This window comes from Pleuronectes platessa, chromosome 2, assembly GCF_947347685.1.
Source record: "Pleuronectes platessa chromosome 2, fPlePla1.1, whole genome shotgun sequence".
Taxonomy (NCBI): domain Eukaryota; kingdom Metazoa; phylum Chordata; class Actinopteri; order Pleuronectiformes; family Pleuronectidae; genus Pleuronectes; species Pleuronectes platessa.
The window spans coordinates 5,511,674-5,532,361 of record NC_070627.1 but is presented as its reverse complement, the minus strand read 5'-3'; the positions used below and the strand labels follow the sequence as shown (position 1 = coordinate 5,532,361).

General features: G+C 40.8%; 2 protein-coding genes, 1 long non-coding RNA gene and 1 other non-coding gene across 4 annotated transcripts; all 4 read right to left on the bottom strand.

Annotated features, from left to right (window-relative positions):
• Positions 1 to 74: 74 nt before the first annotated feature.
• On the bottom strand, positions 75 to 13,489 carry LOC128462161 (uncharacterized). The gene is made up of 3 exons (XR_008342330.1): positions 13,397 to 13,489; positions 4,598 to 4,697; positions 75 to 413 (listed from the first exon to the last, which is right to left on the bottom strand). It is a non-coding gene; the product is annotated as an uncharacterized LOC128462161 (long non-coding RNA).
• On the bottom strand, positions 13,175 to 13,246 carry trnap-agg (transfer RNA proline (anticodon AGG)). Its single transcript has one exon. It is a non-coding gene; the product is annotated as a tRNA-Pro (tRNA).
• A 601-nt stretch (positions 13,490 to 14,090) lies between the features above and the next one.
• LOC128460167 (guanylin) lies at positions 14,091 to 16,160 on the bottom strand. Its single transcript, XM_053445235.1, has 3 exons — positions 16,041 to 16,160; positions 15,735 to 15,921; positions 14,091 to 14,223 (listed from the first exon to the last, which is right to left on the bottom strand). Exons 1-3 carry the CDS (start codon positions 16,116 to 16,118, stop codon positions 14,153 to 14,155), a joined length of 336 nt encoding a protein of 111 aa, XP_053301210.1. The 5' UTR covers positions 16,119 to 16,160; the 3' UTR covers positions 14,091 to 14,152.
• Positions 16,161 to 20,023: 3,863 nt separating this feature from the next.
• LOC128459909 (guanylin-like) lies at positions 20,024 to 20,688 on the bottom strand. The gene is made up of 3 exons (XM_053444865.1): positions 20,605 to 20,688; positions 20,224 to 20,416; positions 20,024 to 20,082 (listed from the first exon to the last, which is right to left on the bottom strand). Exons 1-3 carry the CDS (start codon positions 20,686 to 20,688, stop codon positions 20,024 to 20,026), a joined length of 336 nt encoding a protein of 111 aa, XP_053300840.1.

Sequence of the window (20,688 nt, the reverse complement as noted above, 5' to 3'; positions counted from 1 at the left end):
ACATTTTTTATTTTCTCATTTCCTAAATACATTTTCTCCTTAACCGCCATGACAAGATGTAAATGTTATTGCATTTAAAATAGTTGAGTCACATTTGTCGACATTTAACAGTTTTTAAAAAGCAAAAACTCGCAAAACTGTGAATAGAAAAAGGGTAATTACTCTGCAGAAGGTCAAAATCCTACTTGTGTATTCTTTCTTTTCCTGTAAATGTCATAAATTCACCATTCAACACACGTCTGCAGCGAAATAACCTGATTTAACAGTGAATATCTTTTTTTTTGTATGTACCACATGTTGTATGTTGTACTCTTCCATCCAGTCTGTTGTGGCCTGTGTGGAATGTGAATGGACTGAAGCCACTCATTCTGTGGCATCACGTGCTCACTGGGAAAACAGAGGACTCCTGTTGGCTGAAGCATGAAAAGGGGGAGGTTAGTGCTCAATGTGTATGAAATGAACTTCTCCTGCAGTCTCCTCTATACCCTCAGTATCACCACACACAATGGCTGCTTGGAATCCACTGGAAGCCTCAGGGGCCACTTTCTGAACTTGCTTTCCCGATTTTTCTTATGCTTCCTGGCAGCTATACAAATCCTTACCCTGTTATCTTTTATATTCTATATTTAGAGATATGCAATGATGGGTATCAGGTTGTACGTTATGAATATTCAAGTGGGCTTTCAACTCCCAACTTCATCTTCCTTCTCAGATGTATTTCTATATGACTCACGGTCATTAAAATCTCAGAATAATGAAAACGGTTGTTTTTTTCTAAAATGATGAAAGATCTGATGAAACTAGAGAAATACATTTTTTAATTCATCAATGACGAGGTAAAGTAATTAAAGGCAACAAACATTAACCGGTGAGGAAGAAACAATCAACCAATCAGAGCTTAATAGGTGGTGGTGTTTTCTCTATAGACAAATTGCATATGGAACTGTTAGGTTGAACTAAGGCCAGTTTCCCGATTTACTGATACTCAAGAGGGGAAATATTCTTCTTTAAATCCATGAAGTTGTATTTTGCCAAACATATTTTTTGTGAAGTAGAAATATTATACTGAATAACATAATCTTTTAATAGACGTAGAGCAGTATTATCTCTGTCCATGCCAAACTTCAAGATACATAATTTGCGAGACATATGTATCAGTTGCTCATCTGTGACAGAGCGTTCACTGAAAAATGCTTTTGCCGAAAATTCTGATCTTGATTGACCCACAAAAAGTTCTGACTGTGTCATCAAATCATCTCTCAAGTCTCTCATCAAACCTCAAGCTATCTGACCAGCAGCTCAGTCATTTCCATTTCTCTCTCTCTCTCTCTCTCTCTCTCTCTCTCTCTCTCTCTCTCTCTCTACCTCTACCTCTCTCTCTCTCTCTCTCTCTCTCTCTCTCTCTATCTATCTATCTTTCTATCTGTCTCTATATTAAGGACCCTGTCTCGAATCTGTGACATGATCTGCAGCCTTTTTGAGTCGTTGTCGGCCCGGCTGAAAAATTGAAAAAGAAAAGGAGTGTGTTGAGATTACAGAGCCTGAGACAGATCAAACTAAGAAAGCAACGTAGGCCTGACAGCTGTGATTCTGCTGTATAAAAGGAGCACTGAGGCTGCAAGAAGATGCAAATTCTCCCCTTTTCAAAGCAGAGATCGTTCCCTGGGCAGAAATGGAGTCATTGACCCCCTTTGCTTGGGTGATCAGCATGCACATGTTTAACCTGGATACCATGACTGTACGGCAGTTTTAATGATATGAAGATATTTCATGTGTTAGCTGGACCAAGGTTTCCAAAGGTTCATGGTGTCCATACATTCATTTCTAGTGCTGCAGATAGCAAAACATAAATTATATATTGCACTCTGATACACTGATGGCGACCTCATACAGTTCTCTTCTTCACGTTCACAACAGAAAACAAACAGAGGTTTGTGTGTTTGCTGAGTGGAGCTGGAGCTGCAGCTGAGACGCTGAGATGACTTTTCAGGGTTTAATCAGCACCAGGCAAAGAACTTTAACCACTGATCCACAACACGAGTCACTTTATTTACTTATGTTTCGTTTAGTATTTAAAATGAAATAACCTCATATCTCAATGTAATTTAGATTAAATGTTTTATATTCAAATGGATTTTTCCTAAGTTTACCTCCAGCTATTACACTTTCTATTTCTTTGGATTCAAAGTTATCTTGTCATTCCCCTTGCATATTTCTGAACCTGTTCATAATCTCTATAATCTCTTATTGTTTCCAACTGGGAAGATTTAAACATGTCCTAATCGCCTTGCTCTACACCCCCCAGCTCCCATCACCCCTCTGGGGGCAGCTAGCATGAGGGTTAATCCCTCTGCAGACAGTGAGGGCAGAGAGAATCAAGACATGGCCCTGACTTCAGCACATATTTCCATTTGGCTTCTCAAATTCTTCTCCGTGCAGTCTTAAAATCATGAATATAATAACTGAAAGTGCCCCGAGGAAATGTGCAGGGGCTTAAGTCTATAGGAGCCTGAATGAATCTGAGAATGAGACCAGCCATAAGCCGTTTTCAGACACGACCTGCGGGTAAAATCTGGAGAATAAGTTTGCAATTCACACATGCACAACACAGCGGGGGGGCCGTTCTCAGACGCCTTCACAACAGCATCAAATCCTCCACGTTTTTCAGGCGAGAGGCAGAGCGGCTGGGCGCAGCAGAAAGAGACAGGAAGTGATGCATTAACTCTGTTGTGTTGATGAAGTGATCACGTCCACACCAATCAGTTTGTCAGCTCTCACCACCAAAACTCTCCTGACATATTTGGAAGTGTCTTCAACATGTGGGTCAGATATTTTTCACCTTTAGTTAGTTTTTATCCTTTTGTTCCCCCGCCCCCCCCACACTCCTTGTGAATCCATCGAATTCTCCTGGATTTCTAAGGACTTTATATTTCAGAGGTCAGCCGGAGAAAGTCCGAAAGTTCGGTGAATGTCTGAAAGCAGCTATAGTGTCCAAATGGTGGAAATAAATCTAACTTTTATTTAACTTAACACAAGATCCTACATCATCCAATAGCCATATAATAACGAAAAAACATATTTGGTTAAATATACAGTGAGAGACAAACACAGGTGTCCTCAGTTGGGGGGTCGTTACTCTGTCGATGCATTTGGGGAAACAAAGCCTTGATTCTTCAGCTTGTTGGGAAGCAAACAATCAAGGCAGCTGCTGTGTGAGTGGTTGTGGGGCAGATTTCAACCCACTAATTGTTGAGAGTGACTTCTGCCTGAGTCTCCTCCTTTGTGTTGTCAACCAAACTCATTTCACCGGCTGCATTGGCCAACTGTTGGCCATTGATAAGGTAATCTCTTATCACGCTGTCGCACAGGATGTGCAAAGTCAACCTCCCATTTGCTTCAGAGTGGAACAGCTTCAGAGAGAGCTGATCGTTGCCGTCGCTGATTAAGAACAGCTTTCGACTCAGGAACACGCTGGTGCATATTGAAAACACAGGCACGAGGGAAATGAAAATGAAAAGTGTGTTTTTTTGCACAGTCACCTTGACCCAGAAGAACACCTTTAGATTCCCGGTGTGTTAACTGTGTAGTCGTCTCTTTCAGATAGTCTACCAGGTGGCGTTTATTGCTACGGACTGGTGTTGGGGTCAATTTGTAGAACAGTTGGTGGAGTAAATGCGCAGGTCTCCATTTTCTAATTGCAGTTTGGAAACTTTCAGGGTCGAATCATCTCTTGGAATGCAAGAGGGTTGGGGGGAGGGAGGTGCGCCGGTGAAGCCAGGGCTGTGTCTTATCACAAGAGCCTTCTGTAAATCTTTAGCAGCCTTAGACAAGTTGTTTGGTTAGCTGTGAAGTTATCACTGACAATGAGATGAGATACATCTTTGACTGTGTGGAGCACAAATCTTTGCTTGGAACTTGGCATATACAGCTCCACCTTGTACAATTCCCCTTTACTCAGCCTTTTTTTTGTATCTTGTCAGTTTTTGAGAAGTGATGCTGCCAAATATGTTGCCAAATCACTAATTTAATAAAAAACTAATTTAATCATTGGCAAATTTGACGTATTAGGTCACCAATATTGAAAGATCATGGTGGTGTTAACCTATATTACCTGAACTATGAACCAAGGTCTCAATGAAACACAATCCAAACTGAACCCAGCTGGGAGCTTTCCAGGACGAGGAGGGAAAGCCATCTTGAAACCACCCAGTTAGCATAGGGCTTCAAAACGATGAGGCCAATCCTACAGGCCCTAAAACTCCACGTGGTCTGCTGTTGAAGGACGGGTACACTGCCCCTTGTCCTTTCCCTGGTAATCCTTTAATTGCCCTAACCCTTAGAATGTGCTAGACCATCGCTTGCATTTATCATGTATCTATATATACGTTTTCCAGGGATGTGTGGAAATACCAGATTTATGTTCAGCATATACACAGAACTGACTTCTAGGAGACCTTGAGAAGTTAGTTGCTGTCATTGACAAAAAGTGTATTGAATTATGATAACCTACTCCACTGTTAAAAGATACTTCTGCACAGGTTACTGGACAAACACCCGACTTCTGAGTATATAAAGTCCAGCAGCGTTTGTTCAATACCTTTTCCCAGGGAGACTGACTCTTCAGGGAGCCGAGACACCACTGTTTCAATGCTCAGACAGCCACAGCCTCCCAGTGTCACAGAGATGGGAAGAAGAGGCTGCATAGTGAGGGAATACAGATAGAGAGAGAGAGTGATTGTGACTTTGTGTGTGACAATCTTACCGGCAGCAGAGCTTCATTGATTCAGGTCTAATGAGAAATGACTATTAAACCTGTCCTGGACACGAAGATACAAATATATGGAAACTACAATGAAACGGACCAAAGGGGTGAATGCAGGATGTGGGAGAAAACCCGAGCTGTAACCAGACTACCACAGTCTTAATGCAGTGGAGTCGACCGTTATCTTAAGCCACTGAAATACCTGTAAAGATGCCGGAGAAGTTTTGAGTCTTAAATGTGACACAAGTTCATGTGTCACCTCAGAAAAATCAGTATTCCATCAAAACATCATTTGAATCAAGATTTATACGATTCTAACGAGATGAGGGTCCTTTCGAAAACAAACATTAAATAAACTGGTCCACTTGAAGTCTATGGTTGTTGGAATGAGACAATTTTGATGGATGTGTCTGTCGTGTGGTCGAATGCTTCACGTCCGCACCAGCTTTCTCTACTAGTACCTTTCCTGAGAGCAGAGCTTTGAGATGAGGAGCCCGATCTCTTTTGTAGTCTCCTGGCTCCCACACAACCCCCTGCCCTCTCCTTTTAGTCCTTCCTCACCTCCCCCACCCAGCGTCTTGACTGTATTCCACCGCTGCATACATAAGCGGATCCACATAGTGAACATAGTACTATCACCCTCTTGTTTCCGTGGAAAACCCAGTGGGAGAGAGGACGCCAAGTCGACCTTTAATGAGCTTTTTAAGCCAGGAAGCAGTGTTGGCAATAGATCAAACGGGACACAGAGAGCTGATGAGACTTGTTGGAGTTCCCAGCATCGTAGGTCTGATGTCAGGTAAAATAAAACCAATAAATTCACAGAATTCACCAAGATTATTACTATTCTCTGTACATCGCTTTGCGTTCTTCCACCAAACACAGATACAGGTCGGACATTTGCATGAAGGCAACACAAGAAAACATTGAGGACAGTGAATGTGACACAGAGCGATGTAATCCTGACAGTCAGTTAAATTGTTGCTGGAAGCTTTTTACCCGTGACTTACCATACCTCAAACTATCACAAAGATGGAGGGAGATATGGTCACCATAAAGACATGGCCTCATTCTACACACATATATCTGAAATGACCACAATTGGGATACAAGAGTTTGGTCACGTCCATTGAATACCATGCAAAATTAATATCATACAAAATGCAAAGCTTCATTGCTTTTGCAATTAATAAAGTTTAAACTACCAAATAGAAATGTTAATTTAAAATGTACAACAGTGTCTATACCAAGCTGACACGCTCTGCGGTTAAGTCAATACGGGGAAATTCATGTTCTTTCTTCTTCAGCCCTTGTTTGACAAAACATTGATTGACTGAACTGACCATAGGTCGTGGCTTAGTGGATTTATCTTTGACCTTTGGCATCTTCCAGCTTTGCTTTAACAATCCTTTGGAGAGGAGGATCAACTCAACATCTTTTTTAATCTTGTACATGACATTTTGTGTGGCGACTGGGAGATGGAACAATCAGATCTGACAGTAGCTGGAGAGCCAAAGTCAGGAAGGTGGTTTCACCCATGATGAAGTCACAGAACGACCAGTTTTTCATCACGACACCACATAAATCTGTTCTATGAAGGGATAAAACACAATTCCCACTGGCAGGACTAGAAAAAACAATCATCCAGAACTCCCATCTGTGTTTTCCTCTTGAATTATCACACGTCACCACCGGGATCGATCGCTTCAAGATGTTTGTGCTGCGGAGCCGGCGTCAGCTGAGCGCCACACTTTGGCTGAGGTCCCACAACTGCTGTATTCCTCTGATAATCAGGGCAGAGAACAACTTGCAGAGTTCAGTTAATATCCAATTAACCCGACTGCTGAACCCAAATCCCTTCATCCACAGGCTGCTCCTGTTGATAATGCCCCCAATTTAAATACCACATTCTGGGCCTTTGCCTCGTTACATGGTAATTAATATTAGCTCCTGTTACTAGTTTGAATGCTTTAGGTTCTATATGCTCATTCAAGATGTCAGCATGTGAAAGGCTGCTGGAAATTCTGCAGAAACAAGGGCCTCTTTGTTGGGGTAACATGGTAATGAGTGACTTTTGGGCCAATGCATTACCAAACAAACATTGGGGGCTAACCATTGTATACATATACACATTCTTCATTCCCCTCAGCTGACTGGAGCCATACTATACAGTTAATAGCTCTTGTAGACATCTGCTTGTATTTTACACTGTAGCTCAATGTGGACTCTGCAACATCCTGGTTCTAAACTCATTATCAAGTCTTTGTTTCTGTCATCGTCCCCATTTGCGAAAAAAAGTTTATTTGATCTAATTTAACTCCAGTATACGCATGAGTGGACTGGAAAGTGAAAGACCATTATAAAATATGAGTTCCATACCATGCTGATAAGTAAACAGTAATCAGAAGGTAATCCCATGCTTCTGAAACCCAGACCATATCTGGCCATCTGGCCATAAATTGGGATTAACCACTGATTACTGTTGAAAAATGGGGGAGGGAAACAGGATCAAACACAGTGAGATTCATCACATATAAATCAAACAATGAAAGAAGAGGGAGACGGTTTAGAAGTAATTGATTTCTGTTTTGTAGTCGTTTCTGTTTTTTTAATCAATGATAAGAACCATTTTTAGGTTCTGGCAACAATTTGCGGCTGTCCCAGCACAAACAAGCTAAATTCTGCTGGTTGCCCATTTTGATTATTGCCTCCAGCTCGGAGGTTATGTTTTCATCCCTGTCCGTTTGTTTGCTTATTGATAGCTTTGTTTGTTTGTCTGTTAGAAAGATTATGAAAAACAGATTTGCACGAAACATGTTGGTCCGAGAAAGAACTGGAGCAGATCCAGATTACATTTTTTTGTGGCACTTTATTTAACTGCGTTATATATTAATTTTTTCGGATATCTGAGAAACTATTCATAAGTGTTGATAAAGCAAATCTGACATATTTGGGGAACAGATTTCTATAAGTATGTGGAAATTGGTGCAGATCCAAATAGAAATCTGGATATAGCGGATTTAAATCTGGTTTCAAAAGGGGACTGATTCGGCGGATGTACGTACTATAATTTTCTCAGACTTTGAAATGCTCATGAGACTTTTAAGTTTGTGTTTGGGTTAAAGATCTTTTCTTCTTCACAACATCTGGAGAAAAGGAGAAGGGGGTTTGTTGCACTGGCTGAATTTCAGAGCACATAACACAGATGATTATGTTTCCTTTCCATAAACTTGTGCGGTGGAACGTTTTGTCCAGCCAAACCAAATAAAGATCAAATGGTCGCTCATCACAGAAATTCACAGGCTAATGATTGTTTGTATGAAGGACGACTCATTTTCTAACTTAATTTATTGTCTCCAAAACATGTTGCTATTTCTGTTTACATTTTGTCATACAAACTTGGGAATTAAAGATATTGAACAAAATATTAACTTTTGTTTTTTTATTTCTCAGGTCTCTACTTCAGGAAATAAGACATGATACAGGAAAAGAAAAAGATGGTCTAAAAATGATATGCATAGTTAATTAAAAAATACAGTTCTCCAAAACAAGGTGTTTTAAAAACTTATTCTACAACATGTTGACTTTTTCAAAACAGTTAAACATGGATCAAATAGCAGCACACGTGACACAGCTCAGATGATTCACAGACAAATATCCTCTTCTGGACTGGGTTGGTGATTCTGCTGCAGCACATCCCATTGGACTGTTGAAGATGAGGGGTTTCCCAGAAGGCCAAGAGGGACACCTTCAGTGTCGACTTTAGACTTGTCAATCCCTAATGTAAAGTTAAGATGAATTTAAAACTGAATTTTTACTTATAGCCATAAATGAAACGATTAGCTAACTAGCTTGCATTCCAGATTAGCTTTTTACTTTAAACAAAATTGTTACCGAATGTATTGTTATTGTACAGGTTTCCCATAATAACCAGCTGCCAGCGCTACACACACATGAAGGGGCTGGGATATTATATCTAGGTAAATGTGGGGAGATGGGTAGTTTTTGTGTAACCCTGCAGCTGCACAACACATCATAGATATGCTCACAAGACTTTTTGAAAAACAAACAGTTATTGTTTCATTTTAATTCATTTCAATTAAATGTTATTTGTGTAGTGCCAAATTGTAATATACATTGTCTCAAGGCACTTTAAGTCAAAGTCAAAACCTTAAAATTGGACTGTTATTGCATGTGTGAGTACAACTATGGAATTGACATGTTCACAAGTTTTGTGGTATGTCTAAGGATGGCTCTCGGGAGAAAAAACATATTATTTTCTACCCTGCATTTTAAGGGTGTATTTTACGCAAGGATGAGTTGGTCACCTTACAGAAACTGGAAGGCTCAGTTTTTTCAATTAAAGCTGGACTGTTTGTTGCTTGGGATGTCTTCAAATAAATATGCAGGATTTTTACAGATGTCCTATAGACCAAGCATTTAACAAAATAATCTGTTCATTTATCAGTATTGAAATAACCCTTAGTCAAAGCCCTGCCAACATGAACCTGGAAGCTGAGGCTAGGAACCATCGTTTCACATGGATTTAGAGGCCGTATACTGCGAACACAAGGTCAATGCAATGGCAAACTTGCTGATAAAATAATGGAAACTCTTCATCACTCATTCACTGGGGGATTTTTACCGTCCCCCTCAAGTTCTGCGGAAAGCACTGTAGCCAGAAATTAGAAAAACTGGAAGGACAACGCCAAGTTTGAATCAATGACGTTAGCTTTGGAACACTGGGTATCAGGTTCAGGCCTCTGTGAAAACCCTGACAGTCCTAAAAGATCTGATGGCAAGAAAATCTGGAGAAATGTTAAATTACAGCCTTCAAATTATACCAATAAGCAAAAAAAAGGTCTGGTAATCAACCCAGACATTGTTTCAACAAGGCAAAATGAAGTATTCTAATTATTTTTACATTGAAAATACATTAAAGGATGTTTAAAAGAACAACCAGAAAACCCCTGTATACTGAAGTTGTTTTGTTTGCTTGATGTGACATTAAAACCAAATATCAGCAGTAATAACAGCTGCACTCCAGACGCTCTGTAAACCATTGACTTATTGCAGACTGTCATGTCGGGGAAAATATCATATAGTTTGAGGTGTGTAATTTGTGCTTGAGTCAGACTTGTGATGCTGAGGGAATAATTCAAGCCGGGACTTTATCCTCACAGAGCTGCAGAGGCTACATGTTCTGTGTGCTCAGGGTTTTGGGTCAAAGATTTCAGTCCGGAAAACATCCAGTGACTTTTAATGAAGCTCTGTCAGACACATGCTGTATAAATGAGGGAACTATGTGTTGAGCATTGAGATGATTACGAGTGTCACTGCCACTTAAAGCCCATGAACCCACACTGTCAACTTGTAACACTAGTTGTTGAAAGTGTGATTAAGAAATTTAAGTGAAGCATTTAATTCAAACCTCAAAGTGAATCAAAAAGTCGCTTGAATTTGACATTTCCGGACTTAAACTGTTTGTGATTTAAGAACCGTTTAAAATGTAGATGTAGGTGATTTAAATGTGGTTTTAAAAAGGAGACATTCAGCGGAGGTATGGGCTCTACTGCCATTCTAGTTTTGATCAAGCCAGTCAGTATAAAACAGTCAGGACCACAATGAGAGGGACCTAGATTCGCCAAGACAAGAGAGAGTGTTGACGAATGAGGCAGAGAGACGGACAAACTGAAGCGTTAACTTGCTCACGTGTGTCCCTCCAAGGTGAAGGGCGGTGTGCACCAGGTGTGTCTGGAATACAGAGCGACTCCGGTGAAATGCAGGATTCTTCCAAATGAACAATGAAAGAGGACGGTACACATTCCCCAGGTATGTGCAGCTTGTCCTTTACCAAAGCAGGAGACAGATGTGGCAGGCAGGGACCGGCGTATTGACCATATTGACATTTACTAAGTCCTTCCCCCAAACAGCCAGTGTCAAGTCCCAGCTGAGCTACGCTGAGCGAGTTGATACCTGGCGTTAATATGCATCTTGTGTGATCACAAGCAGACAGCTCTAAGTATGTCGGTTCACAACAGGCATTAGAGTGAACATTTATGATCAGATCTCACTTCCCCTGTTCAAGAATGTGTTGTTTGTTTTGTCCCGTCTGAATTTTGTCCTCACTGTATTTGTGTGTGAGGCTGTGTGACACCACGGAGCCAAGCACTGATGCCATGAAATTGTTTCTGGCGGCCGTAAGTGGAGCTTGATTAGCATTTTGACCTCTGCAAATCTGGGATTTCATAGCTATTTGTTTGTCTGACTTGCAGGATCACTGAAAAACCATTGAAGCCGACACGACCCCTGGAAGAACCCAATCCATCCTGGAGAAGATCCAGATATCTCCATCTTTAACTTGGTGAGATAGTGTGCTAGTCTTTCTGAGCTCCAGTCTTAAGTGCAACTCTTCGATGGCTTTTCTTGCATCAAGCAGAACATTTTGGGCAATAGTCAGTCTCTGTTTTCTCCAGTGTCACGTAACAAGGGGCCACCTTCTTGCTGAATATGGGAATACTGTATTTACCAACCTATGTCTGACACCAGCAGTTTAAATGATACACAATAACTTGAAGTGGCAGCATGATCCTTGCAAACCGCAGAGCAGTGAAAGGTGTAGCAACCGTCACTGCAGGAGGCCGAGTTTGGCAAAGAAGCAACTGAGAAATCTACAGGTGCTTCCAGCTACAAGATGAAATTGATCAAGTTTGTCTTTTTATATGGCACGAAAGGGGGAAGTGCAGGATGTTTGATCATGTGATGCAACCGCAACATGCTGAAATAAAGATTTTTAAAGCTGTGGAAATCGGTTTATGACAAACTACCTGGGATATGACTCAAACAGAAAAACAAAAGTCTTTCAACGCTGCTAAGGCTGTGAAATACCCCTTTTCACATGGTTTCCCATATATCGCCTTACAAAAACAAGTCCTTGGGTTTAAATGTGATCTGCTGGCCGGGGCTTTTCCATGTTGACACTGCTTGTTCTCTCACAGTCTAAAGACAAACATTAAACCGAACAGAAAACCCTCAATCTTCCGTGTGAATCCGATTGTTAGTATGTCCACATGTGTATTTTGGCCTTGACACAAATGTCAAAAATGACCAATTCTGCACTGTGACAGGCTCCAGCGGCTCAACCCTGAACAGGATGAGGAGAAAAGCCACAGGAGGAACTGATGCACTGTTCCCGTTAACCATATGAATCAAGCTATGAGAATGAAAAACCTCAGATTCCAGAGAAGTTACATAACGTTCAATGTGGGACACTCATGTTTCTCATTCTCATGGCGGTTTGAGACAGGAAACCGGTCCGAACTTCACACGCCTGTAGCGTCAGGGACCTCTGATGTTGTTGACTATTAAAAGGAGCCAGGTGATCGTATAGCAAACATATGGGAGGCAAATGAGGTATGGACACGTTAATATGTATTTGTTAAATCTAATTTATTGTTTACTTTCTATTCTATTCTTATTATCCCTTCAGTGGTATGGTGAAAGGTAAAATACAGTCAAGTGTGTTCCTGCGCCACTGTCGAATAATTAAAAACTTTATTTGATATAGTTAAATCATCTATTCTCATGGCAGCATTCAAATCACCAGTTGTTTCCCTTGTTTATGGTTAAGTTACAGGAATGAATGGAAGCAGAGGGTCTATGCATAATGTCACCAACACAGAAATCTGCAGCGTGTAGAAAAAATACTCTAGTGAATTGTGCCCTCTGCTGGATATCGAGAGGAATCAGCACACGGCCCACTGACCACAGCAAATAGAGACGTTAACACATCAGAGCAGAAGTTTTTAACATATAAAGCTTCTTATTTATTTCACTATTTAAATAGTGATGAGTAAAGCTTCCAAAATGGTATTTTTAAAAGACGTGCAACATTTTTTTGAGCTCAAGACAATGTGTCAAACCACTTAAACTCATTTTTGAACAGTATTTTTTAATTTAAGCACCCAAAATAAACGTGTTAATCTTCAAGTATCCCTCAGTGCGTCAACACTGCCTCACCCATGATTATGTTGTGGTCGTGTTTTTTATTTACTGTAAATAGTCTGTATTTATACAGCGCTAATGGAGTGTATTATGGTAATTAAGGTTTTTCGCATTCTATTGAACAAATACTCTTCAGCCTCCAAATTAACATTTGAAGGTAAATACACAAATACAAAAACTAAAAGAAGATCTATACAGTGTATTAATCAACCTTCTGTTCTGTTATTCATTGGTTTGAATGATCATTTCACCTGGATGCAAGTTTCAAAATCGTCCCCATGCAGATGAGAGCAGAAACACATGTGAGAGTGCAGCATGTGTAGAAACATGAAACCAGTTGAATTAATGAAGTGTTAATACACTGAATGTTTAATATTTGCAGGATAAAGGAAACGAGGATAAAAAAGTGGAGGGCTCGTCCGGGATTTGAACCCGGGACCTCTCGCACCCTAAGCGAGAATCATACCCCTAGACCAACGAGCCACGTGACAACCTAGTGTGCGTACTATGGTCTAATAACTAAATGCAAAAATGAATAGATGGAAAACAAGGCGCAGGATAAAATGCTCGTTTCAGACCTAGACACAGAAATTAACATGACAACATGTCGACTCCTGAATATGATTCACTCACCACCACAGGTTTCGGTTATTCCTTTTCAGTTTACACAGAGATCACGTGGGTCCCTTGTTTTATAGTCGCGTCACGATGCCATCTAACGGTGAGAAGAGCATCCAAACAGGAAGAACTCACTTCCTGCTTCCTCTAAGATAAAATAAGACAAGTTAAGATAAGAGCGAATAAGAAAACACACAGATACGTGTTGTTTATAATCTTAATTGTTTGTTCTTGTGTCTTTTTCTATAATTAACAAATCGAATTAATAAATCTACTTTTGTTCAAATAATCAATTATGTGATTAATGACATATTATCTCCAGTGTTTGAGCTGATGTTATTTTTCATGTTTATGTAACTTACTTCATATAACATCCCAAAAAATGACCAAATAACTAAAGCTTTAATACAGCTTTAAATAAAATTGTTGTATTTAAATTGCCATCTGTAGTGTTTCTTTATTGTCAGTCATTCATTGTTTCCCCTTTTAATATGAAGCAGCATTCTCCCTTTGTGTGTGTTTGTGTGTGTATGTGTGTTTTTTTACAGACAACAAGAAATACTTTCAATTGTGCAAAGAATAGATTCATTTTTTTATTATGAAGAGGCTGCAACAGACTCAATAAATTAAAAATTCAATATGAAAGCAATTTGAAAACTCCAGCGTACTAGAACACCTGTTAGACACTTTACAGGAAACCAAATCTACCAAAGCATTTTAAACAAAACTTTTAAAAATCCAGTATGTTGCCGTGTTTTGCCGATGGCGGCCTCAGGTCAGACACCCGAAGCAGGAGGGGTTGGCACATATCTCACAGGGATCCGAAGGCGTGATGATATACACTGGAGAGAAACAAAATGACACATCACCTGTTACACACAAGCTCTCAGGTTCCATGTCCGTCTCAGAGCAGCGACAAAGACGCCGTCTATGAGCTTTATATTGTTCCCAAGGACTGTTTACACTGCTTTTCATTGGCCTCTGGTCTGACATTATCATTCCAGAGCTGCTTTACGGTGCAGTAGTTACAGGATGTGCTGAATGTGTAAACACTGAACTCTGGGAATTAATTAAAGGTGAAGTCACTGAATCTTGTGCCTGTTGCTCGTGTCCTTAAGCTCACGTCTGACGGACAACATGGGTTGAGGGGGTTTGGACCATCCTCACACTTTACTGTACATGTCACTATATTGTTTGTATAAAGTGTGTATTACACTATATCTGTACGCCAATGGGAGGGTGGGGCCTGTTGAGCTCCTCCCTTCTAAGTCCAAGCAAGGTCAGGTTATAGATAAAGGGCCGAGCTAACAGTACATTGTAGTGTCTACACTCAGGGACTTTCATATCTCACCCAGATGCCCCAGACAGAGAGGCACCGACTTTAACTCTTTCACCGGTGGCAAGACGTAAGGACACAATGAGACTAAGGATGCTGAACACCTTCATGTAACACACAGAGTGATGGCAGCTCTAGCCTTTCATGGATGATGTGCTGATAGAATTGGTGACGCAAGTAGAGGAAGATATATGTGGATGCTGGGGAATGCATCAGGTCTATGTTAAAATCTTTTGCATAAGATATCAGCTGCTGCCTGAGTTCTCCTTTCACCACCTTCCAGGAAACCTCCAGAAGAACATGTGCCTGAGTGCTAATGGGACTGGAAGAGTCTGTGAGTGACATGAATGAAATTGACAAATGTCACTGATGCTCCTTTAATAAGTATAAAGCAGCTGGAGCTCGGGTTTTTAAACCAGTTAAGGTTTTAACGACTGATGTTTTTATCTGCTTCCCTGCTGGGAGGGAACTGGCAGGATTAAGCGGATAGAGCTGTCTAATTCATTTGTTAGCAAATGTTAGCGCTGCAATAAAAGGCAAATCAGCTGCAATGGGCTGGACAAATAAAAGTTAATATAATTTGATTCCACCAAAAGAGCAAAACCAACAATTAATAGAATCAAGTATTGTCAGTGTAGCTGCACCCTGACACAACTGAGTCTCCTCTGTTCCTCACAGCTCCAGTGTTGTCATCGTTTTATTATTTACAAAACAGCTAAACTCTACGTTTGTTTGCAATTTTTTTAATGATTTACAACTCCAATGGAAATTAAAGGATTCACGTCTGAATGTTATTGTTAGTGGGGGAAGTAGCAAATCCTGAGAAATGGAAAAAGTCAATCCTCTTTATGATTAAATGTCAACTTCTCCACTCTCAGTAATGTACTGTTGAAACCCATCAGAAGGAGGAACACGGTGTTCTTTTACTTTTGTGCCCAAATAAATCCATATATATAATATAATATAATTTCGTTATTTGATATTCCTTAATTTACAGTAGGCTCAGTCCGGTCTTACCTAGTCTGGAGAAAACAGTGCCTGCGCCCATCCCCTGGCAAACTGGCTGAAAGACCTGAGGCAGCAGAGGGTTCTCACAAGCGGCCGTGACACTTGTCTCGGCGAGGCGAGGGTTGAGGTCTTCATTTAAATCCATCAGCTCCTTCAGCTGCTTCACCGCCTCCAGGGGGAAGCTCCTGTCTCCGACCTGGAGAGGATCAGGAACAAGAGGAAAGAGAAGGTTCAGATTCAGTTCAGGGGGATAAAGATGGTCACTTTAAAGCTTAAAGAACACTATGAGTACTTCCAAGAGCGGTGGATACTCACCTTCACCTGCACACCCAGAGCTCCACTGCCCACACACAGCAACACAACACAAACGACAACCACACTGAGGGATCTCATGTTCAGATGATGCAAGTTGCCTTGTCGGTGCAGAGGAGGGTTTCTTCTGTGCTCTCTCTCTCTCTCTGTGGATCTGCGCTGCCTCTTATAAGGTGTCTGGGCAGATTAGTGAGTGATTTATTAACGAGGGCAGTTGGCGGCTGGTGGAGAGTAGGGGGGGGGGGGGGGGGGGGGGGGTCAAAGATAACCTCACTGTACTCCGAGGGCTGTGGATCCTGTTTTTAAGTTTATAACCACTATTCTCTAAATTTATTTATAACCTCTATCGCTGTTGCTTCCTCCATCAGTGCGATATCTCATTGTTTACTTTGGGTTTCATACTAACTCCCCCCCCCACCCACAGTGCCACCTAATAAATCTCATCATTCAAGTCGTCACAGAGCGGCCTGATAAGTGAGGGGCTATATACCTGCAGCACTAGGTCACTTGTTTTTTAAGATTTGAGTTGTGATATTTGCAAATGATGATGTTTTCCTGACCCACATTGTAAATCCTTCAGTTTGCTCACACGGACAAATGTGCACCATAAAATGTAATCTCCTGTGTGAGTTTGAAATATAGGATAAACACTTGATTTTAAAGGACACTTTACTCCCTTATTTCAAACTATAACGGAGAATATTAGATAAGAAAACTATTGTTCATCCAGTGCGACATTGGTCTGAGGGGGGGCCGATCCGTCCCATAGTTTATGATGTCACATCTGTGATGTCACAATGAGTCAGTCGGCAGCAGTTTGTGGTCGGAGCGTGTGAACTCAAAGTCCTTGAGTTCACATTAGTCTCAAAGTTTCTCTCAGCTTTTTATCCTACTGAGTTTGGGTTAATTTCCAATTTCCGCACTTTAAGAATAGAAATTGAGTTTCTACAATGTGATATCTCTAACACACACACACACACAGACACACACACACACACACACACACACACACACGCACAACTCTTATTGAAAAAGGTAAACTGACTGGTACTGACAGGTGTTGTTTGGGAAATCAATGAATACTGTGAGAAATGTTCATTGACTTCCAAAGGTTATCATCGAACGTTCACTATATAAGTCAGAATGTACAGTGCATCTGGTCCTGGTGGAGATTTAAACACAATATTCTCTGCAATGTAATTTGAGAGATGACAGGCATTCTCCTTTGGACAGATTCAAATAAGAAAAAAACGTTTTTTTTATTGTTATTCTTTTAAACATGTTTTATTTCAGTGACTTTCATTTAAATCCCATTTATTAAATTGTCTTTCACAATAAGCTGTCGTGTTTATTTCTTTTTGCCGAATCATATTTTTGTTCTTAATGCTTCAAAAAAAGCATTTAAGTTATGAAAGGTGTAAACAAAGTTAATAATAATCACAGAAAAACAACTCTAACTAATTTGTGATTTTTCTCGGTGATTGATTTCGCAAGGAGGAAAATGTTGAAAAGTCGATGAGTGCAAACCGGAGGGGGGTTTAGTTTTCTGTGGTCACGACAATCAAGTTTGATTCTAAATAAAATCACATGCTATCACACCTCCTCCTCCTCCTCCTCCTCCTCCTCCTCCTCCTCCTCCTCCTCCTACTCGTGTCCGCTGTGGGAACCAGGAACACAAACACCATTTATTTATATATTTGTTTATTTCACAGGGACAATGCAGAGGAACATTGTAACAGGCTGCAGGAACTTTATACCCGGGTACTACAATAGTACATAGTAGTAGTACATAGTATAGTACATAGTAGCAGTAGTAGACTTTTCTAATGTCTATTCTTTCACTTTCTCTGCATCTCAGACACCAGAAATCTTAAACTCATCAAACTAAACTACAGATTCTTCCACAGTGATTCTTCTCCTCCGAAGTGGCCTCTTTGCAGCAGCTCCTTCAGGACGACCGGATTTATGCAGTTCTCTTTGTTCTGTTGCTGTTGAGATGTGTCTGCTGCTTGAACTCTGCTGTTAATTGGGACTTAAACAAACTCTCAGAGACGGCACCTCTTGGTCTTCCCTTCGTGCGGCGGTCCCCCCTGAGAGCAGGTCTCATTATGACTGCACTCGGAGAAACATTCAGTTTTCTTAAAAATGATGAGATGAACTTTACATCTGAAATATTCATACAACACTTCTCAAAACACAGCGTTTTACATGGTTGGAACAGGATGAAACATTTCAGGACTGGAGTAAATACGATGAGAGTATAGAAACATACTGAATAAATACAGCTTTAAAACAACACGAGTAATAAAACTGGCAAGTTAGTAATAAAGCGGTGAACAGGGATTCATAAAATACGTTTGGAGGGAACATTAGTTGATCTTAAACTACACATCAGGGAAATTGCTTCTGTTTCACTGCTCAGAGAAGTTTTTGGAACAGTCACAAACATTTTTTTTAAGCTTTTTCCCCTCAAATCATATCAATTAGTTTACCTGTTTAGATATGATCCTTATTAATCTTATTTCCCTAAGTGCTGTTTCAAATATTTCCACACACAGATGCTGAGATACATTTCCAGATACTTTAAAAAAAGATATTTTAATAATCAGCTGGAATCAGCAGGCGAGGATTTGTTTGATCGAATCCCCCAGTTTCCAGATTATCCAGAGGACACAGTGGTTTCAGTTTGTAGAGTCTTATTGCTCAGTTCTGTATTTCTGTGTGTGTCTTTGACCCAATAATAAAGGAAAGGGAAACTGCAATAAATATTTTTCCATAGAAAGCAAGAAAAAATGGTGCATAGCTTGTTTTTATGATATCATCTGTAAGCGTAAATATCATTACATTAGTTATGTGCCTTTGCATTGCAGGACGGTATATCTGCAGAATGAGCCGTGTCAGATACGGTGCATAAGATACATTATTCATAGTCTTAGACAAAGACGTGTTTGAGGCAGAATTCGAAGGCAGTGCAGGGTCGAGCAGATGCTGTAAGTTGTGTTATTAGTAATGGGGCTATAGCTTGTTTAGTAGCTTGAAAATAAACATGGCACAAGTTGCTTTCAGACACGCACTGAACTCTGGGTCATTTCCTGACATTCCGGGAGTGGAGCTGTCTAATCGAGAGTCTGCTGAGTCTCTCCTGCTGTCAGAACACAACGAGATTCAAGAGCTTCTGCCAATAACGGCCGACAATGATGCGCTGTAAACAAAAAGCTATGATTTTTCACATCAGAATTGAAATGGTAGGCCGAGGAAATTAGGTCTGGATATTATCTGGAGTTCATGTGTGAAAACGACGTCAGTGATCGTTACCTAAAATCTCTGTTTCTGCTTTTCCAGACCACAACAAAACCCAGGATTTTCAAAATAAAACAAGGTCATCAGCATTTTATAGGCTTGAAAAGAGCAGAGTAGAGTAGAGTTGACTCTGGGTTTTAAAACTAAAATGTATTTAGTGTGGATGTCGACATAGTGGCAGTGTTGAGTTCTTATGTCACTTTGTTTTGACTCTTTTCTGCCCCCTATTGGCTAAAGATCAGTGCATGCAGATTGAGGTTCATACAAAGTACACACAATCTTTCAATGAAGGCTTTTTATTCAAAAGTATGACAATAAAAAAGGAGAAGAATTCAACAAGAACCTCCTTTAAATACATATATGAAGCTTGGTTGGATGTAACAAACAAAGTGTTATTGCAAATATAAAAATTCATGAGAGAGAGAACTTCCAGCAGGAAAATAAAATAGTAACTATGCTATGAAGTAACAGTTTGCCACAGCAAAACATATCAAATAAAACACAACTTTTAAATTTATAAAGTTACGGTGTGGGCCGGGGGGTCGCAACCTCAACATTGAGGATAAAGAACGTTTTATCATTGGGGGCAAAACAAATTAGAAATTCCCTGAAGTAGCTTCAAAGGAGAAAGGAAAAAATCACAAGTCTGAAGCTCGGCAAGATGTCGGTGGTTTTGCTGCGGTTGTTTAGCAGCCGGTGCAGGCGGCAAAAGCACAGATCTCACAGACGTCCAGGGGAACCATGCCTGAAATAAAAGGAGAGACGACAGGTGAGCCACAGAGATCAGACACCACTGAATCACCAGCGCTCTAATAATCACCATCTCACTAGTTCACTTGAAATTCCATCACAGACACAGGAGCTGCTCGATGTACAAAGGTCTCACCGAGTCTGGCGAGAGAGGCTGACGCTCCTCTCTGCTTGCAGAGCGGCAGGAACTCCTGAGGCAGCATGGGGTCGGCGCAGAGGGTCACGGTGCTCGCCCTGAAACGAGGGTTCAGCTGGCCTGGTGATGCCCGGCTCACCGCCAGCTCCTGAAGCCTCTTGACTGCCTCCAGCGAGAACGACAAACCATTCTCCTGGAAGAAAGAGGCAGGTTTTTGTATCAGACAACTGAAACCAAACTAAGAGGCGCACACTGTTAGTGCAGCAATGAGATAATAGATCTTGGTTTGCACATTTAACAGGGTTGCAGGTCGTCTGTCCAGTCCAAGACAACCTCATCACAAAGACAGCAGTCGTCTGAAACGCTAAATGATGCACTCACCTCGACCTGCACGGCCTCAGAGGTCCAGCCGAGAGCCAGGACCAGGAGAGCGAGGGTGGCGAGTGTGGCGAGTGTGGCCTTCAT

Coding starts and splice junctions, on each gene's coding strand:
- LOC128460167 (XM_053445235.1), bottom strand. CDS start 16,118: ATGAGATCCCTCAGTGTGGTTGTCGTTTGTGTTGTGTTGCTGTGTGTG. Junction 15,922..16,040: donor CTCTGGGTGTGCAGGTGAAG/GTGAGTATCCAC, acceptor GATCCTCTCCAG/GTCGGAGACAGGAGCTTCCC. Junction 14,224..15,734: donor CACTGTTTTCTCCAGACTAG/GTAAGACCGGAC, acceptor GTTTCTCTCCAG/TGTATATCATCACGCCTTCG.
- LOC128459909 (XM_053444865.1), bottom strand. CDS start 20,688: ATGAAGGCCACACTCGCCACACTCGCCACCCTCGCTCTCCTGGTCCTG. Junction 20,417..20,604: donor CTGAGGCCGTGCAGGTCGAG/GTGAGTGCATCA, acceptor TCTTTCTTCCAG/GAGAATGGTTTGTCGTTCTC. Junction 20,083..20,223: donor AGCCTCTCTCGCCAGACTCG/GTGAGACCTTTG, acceptor CTTTTATTTCAG/GCATGGTTCCCCTGGACGTC.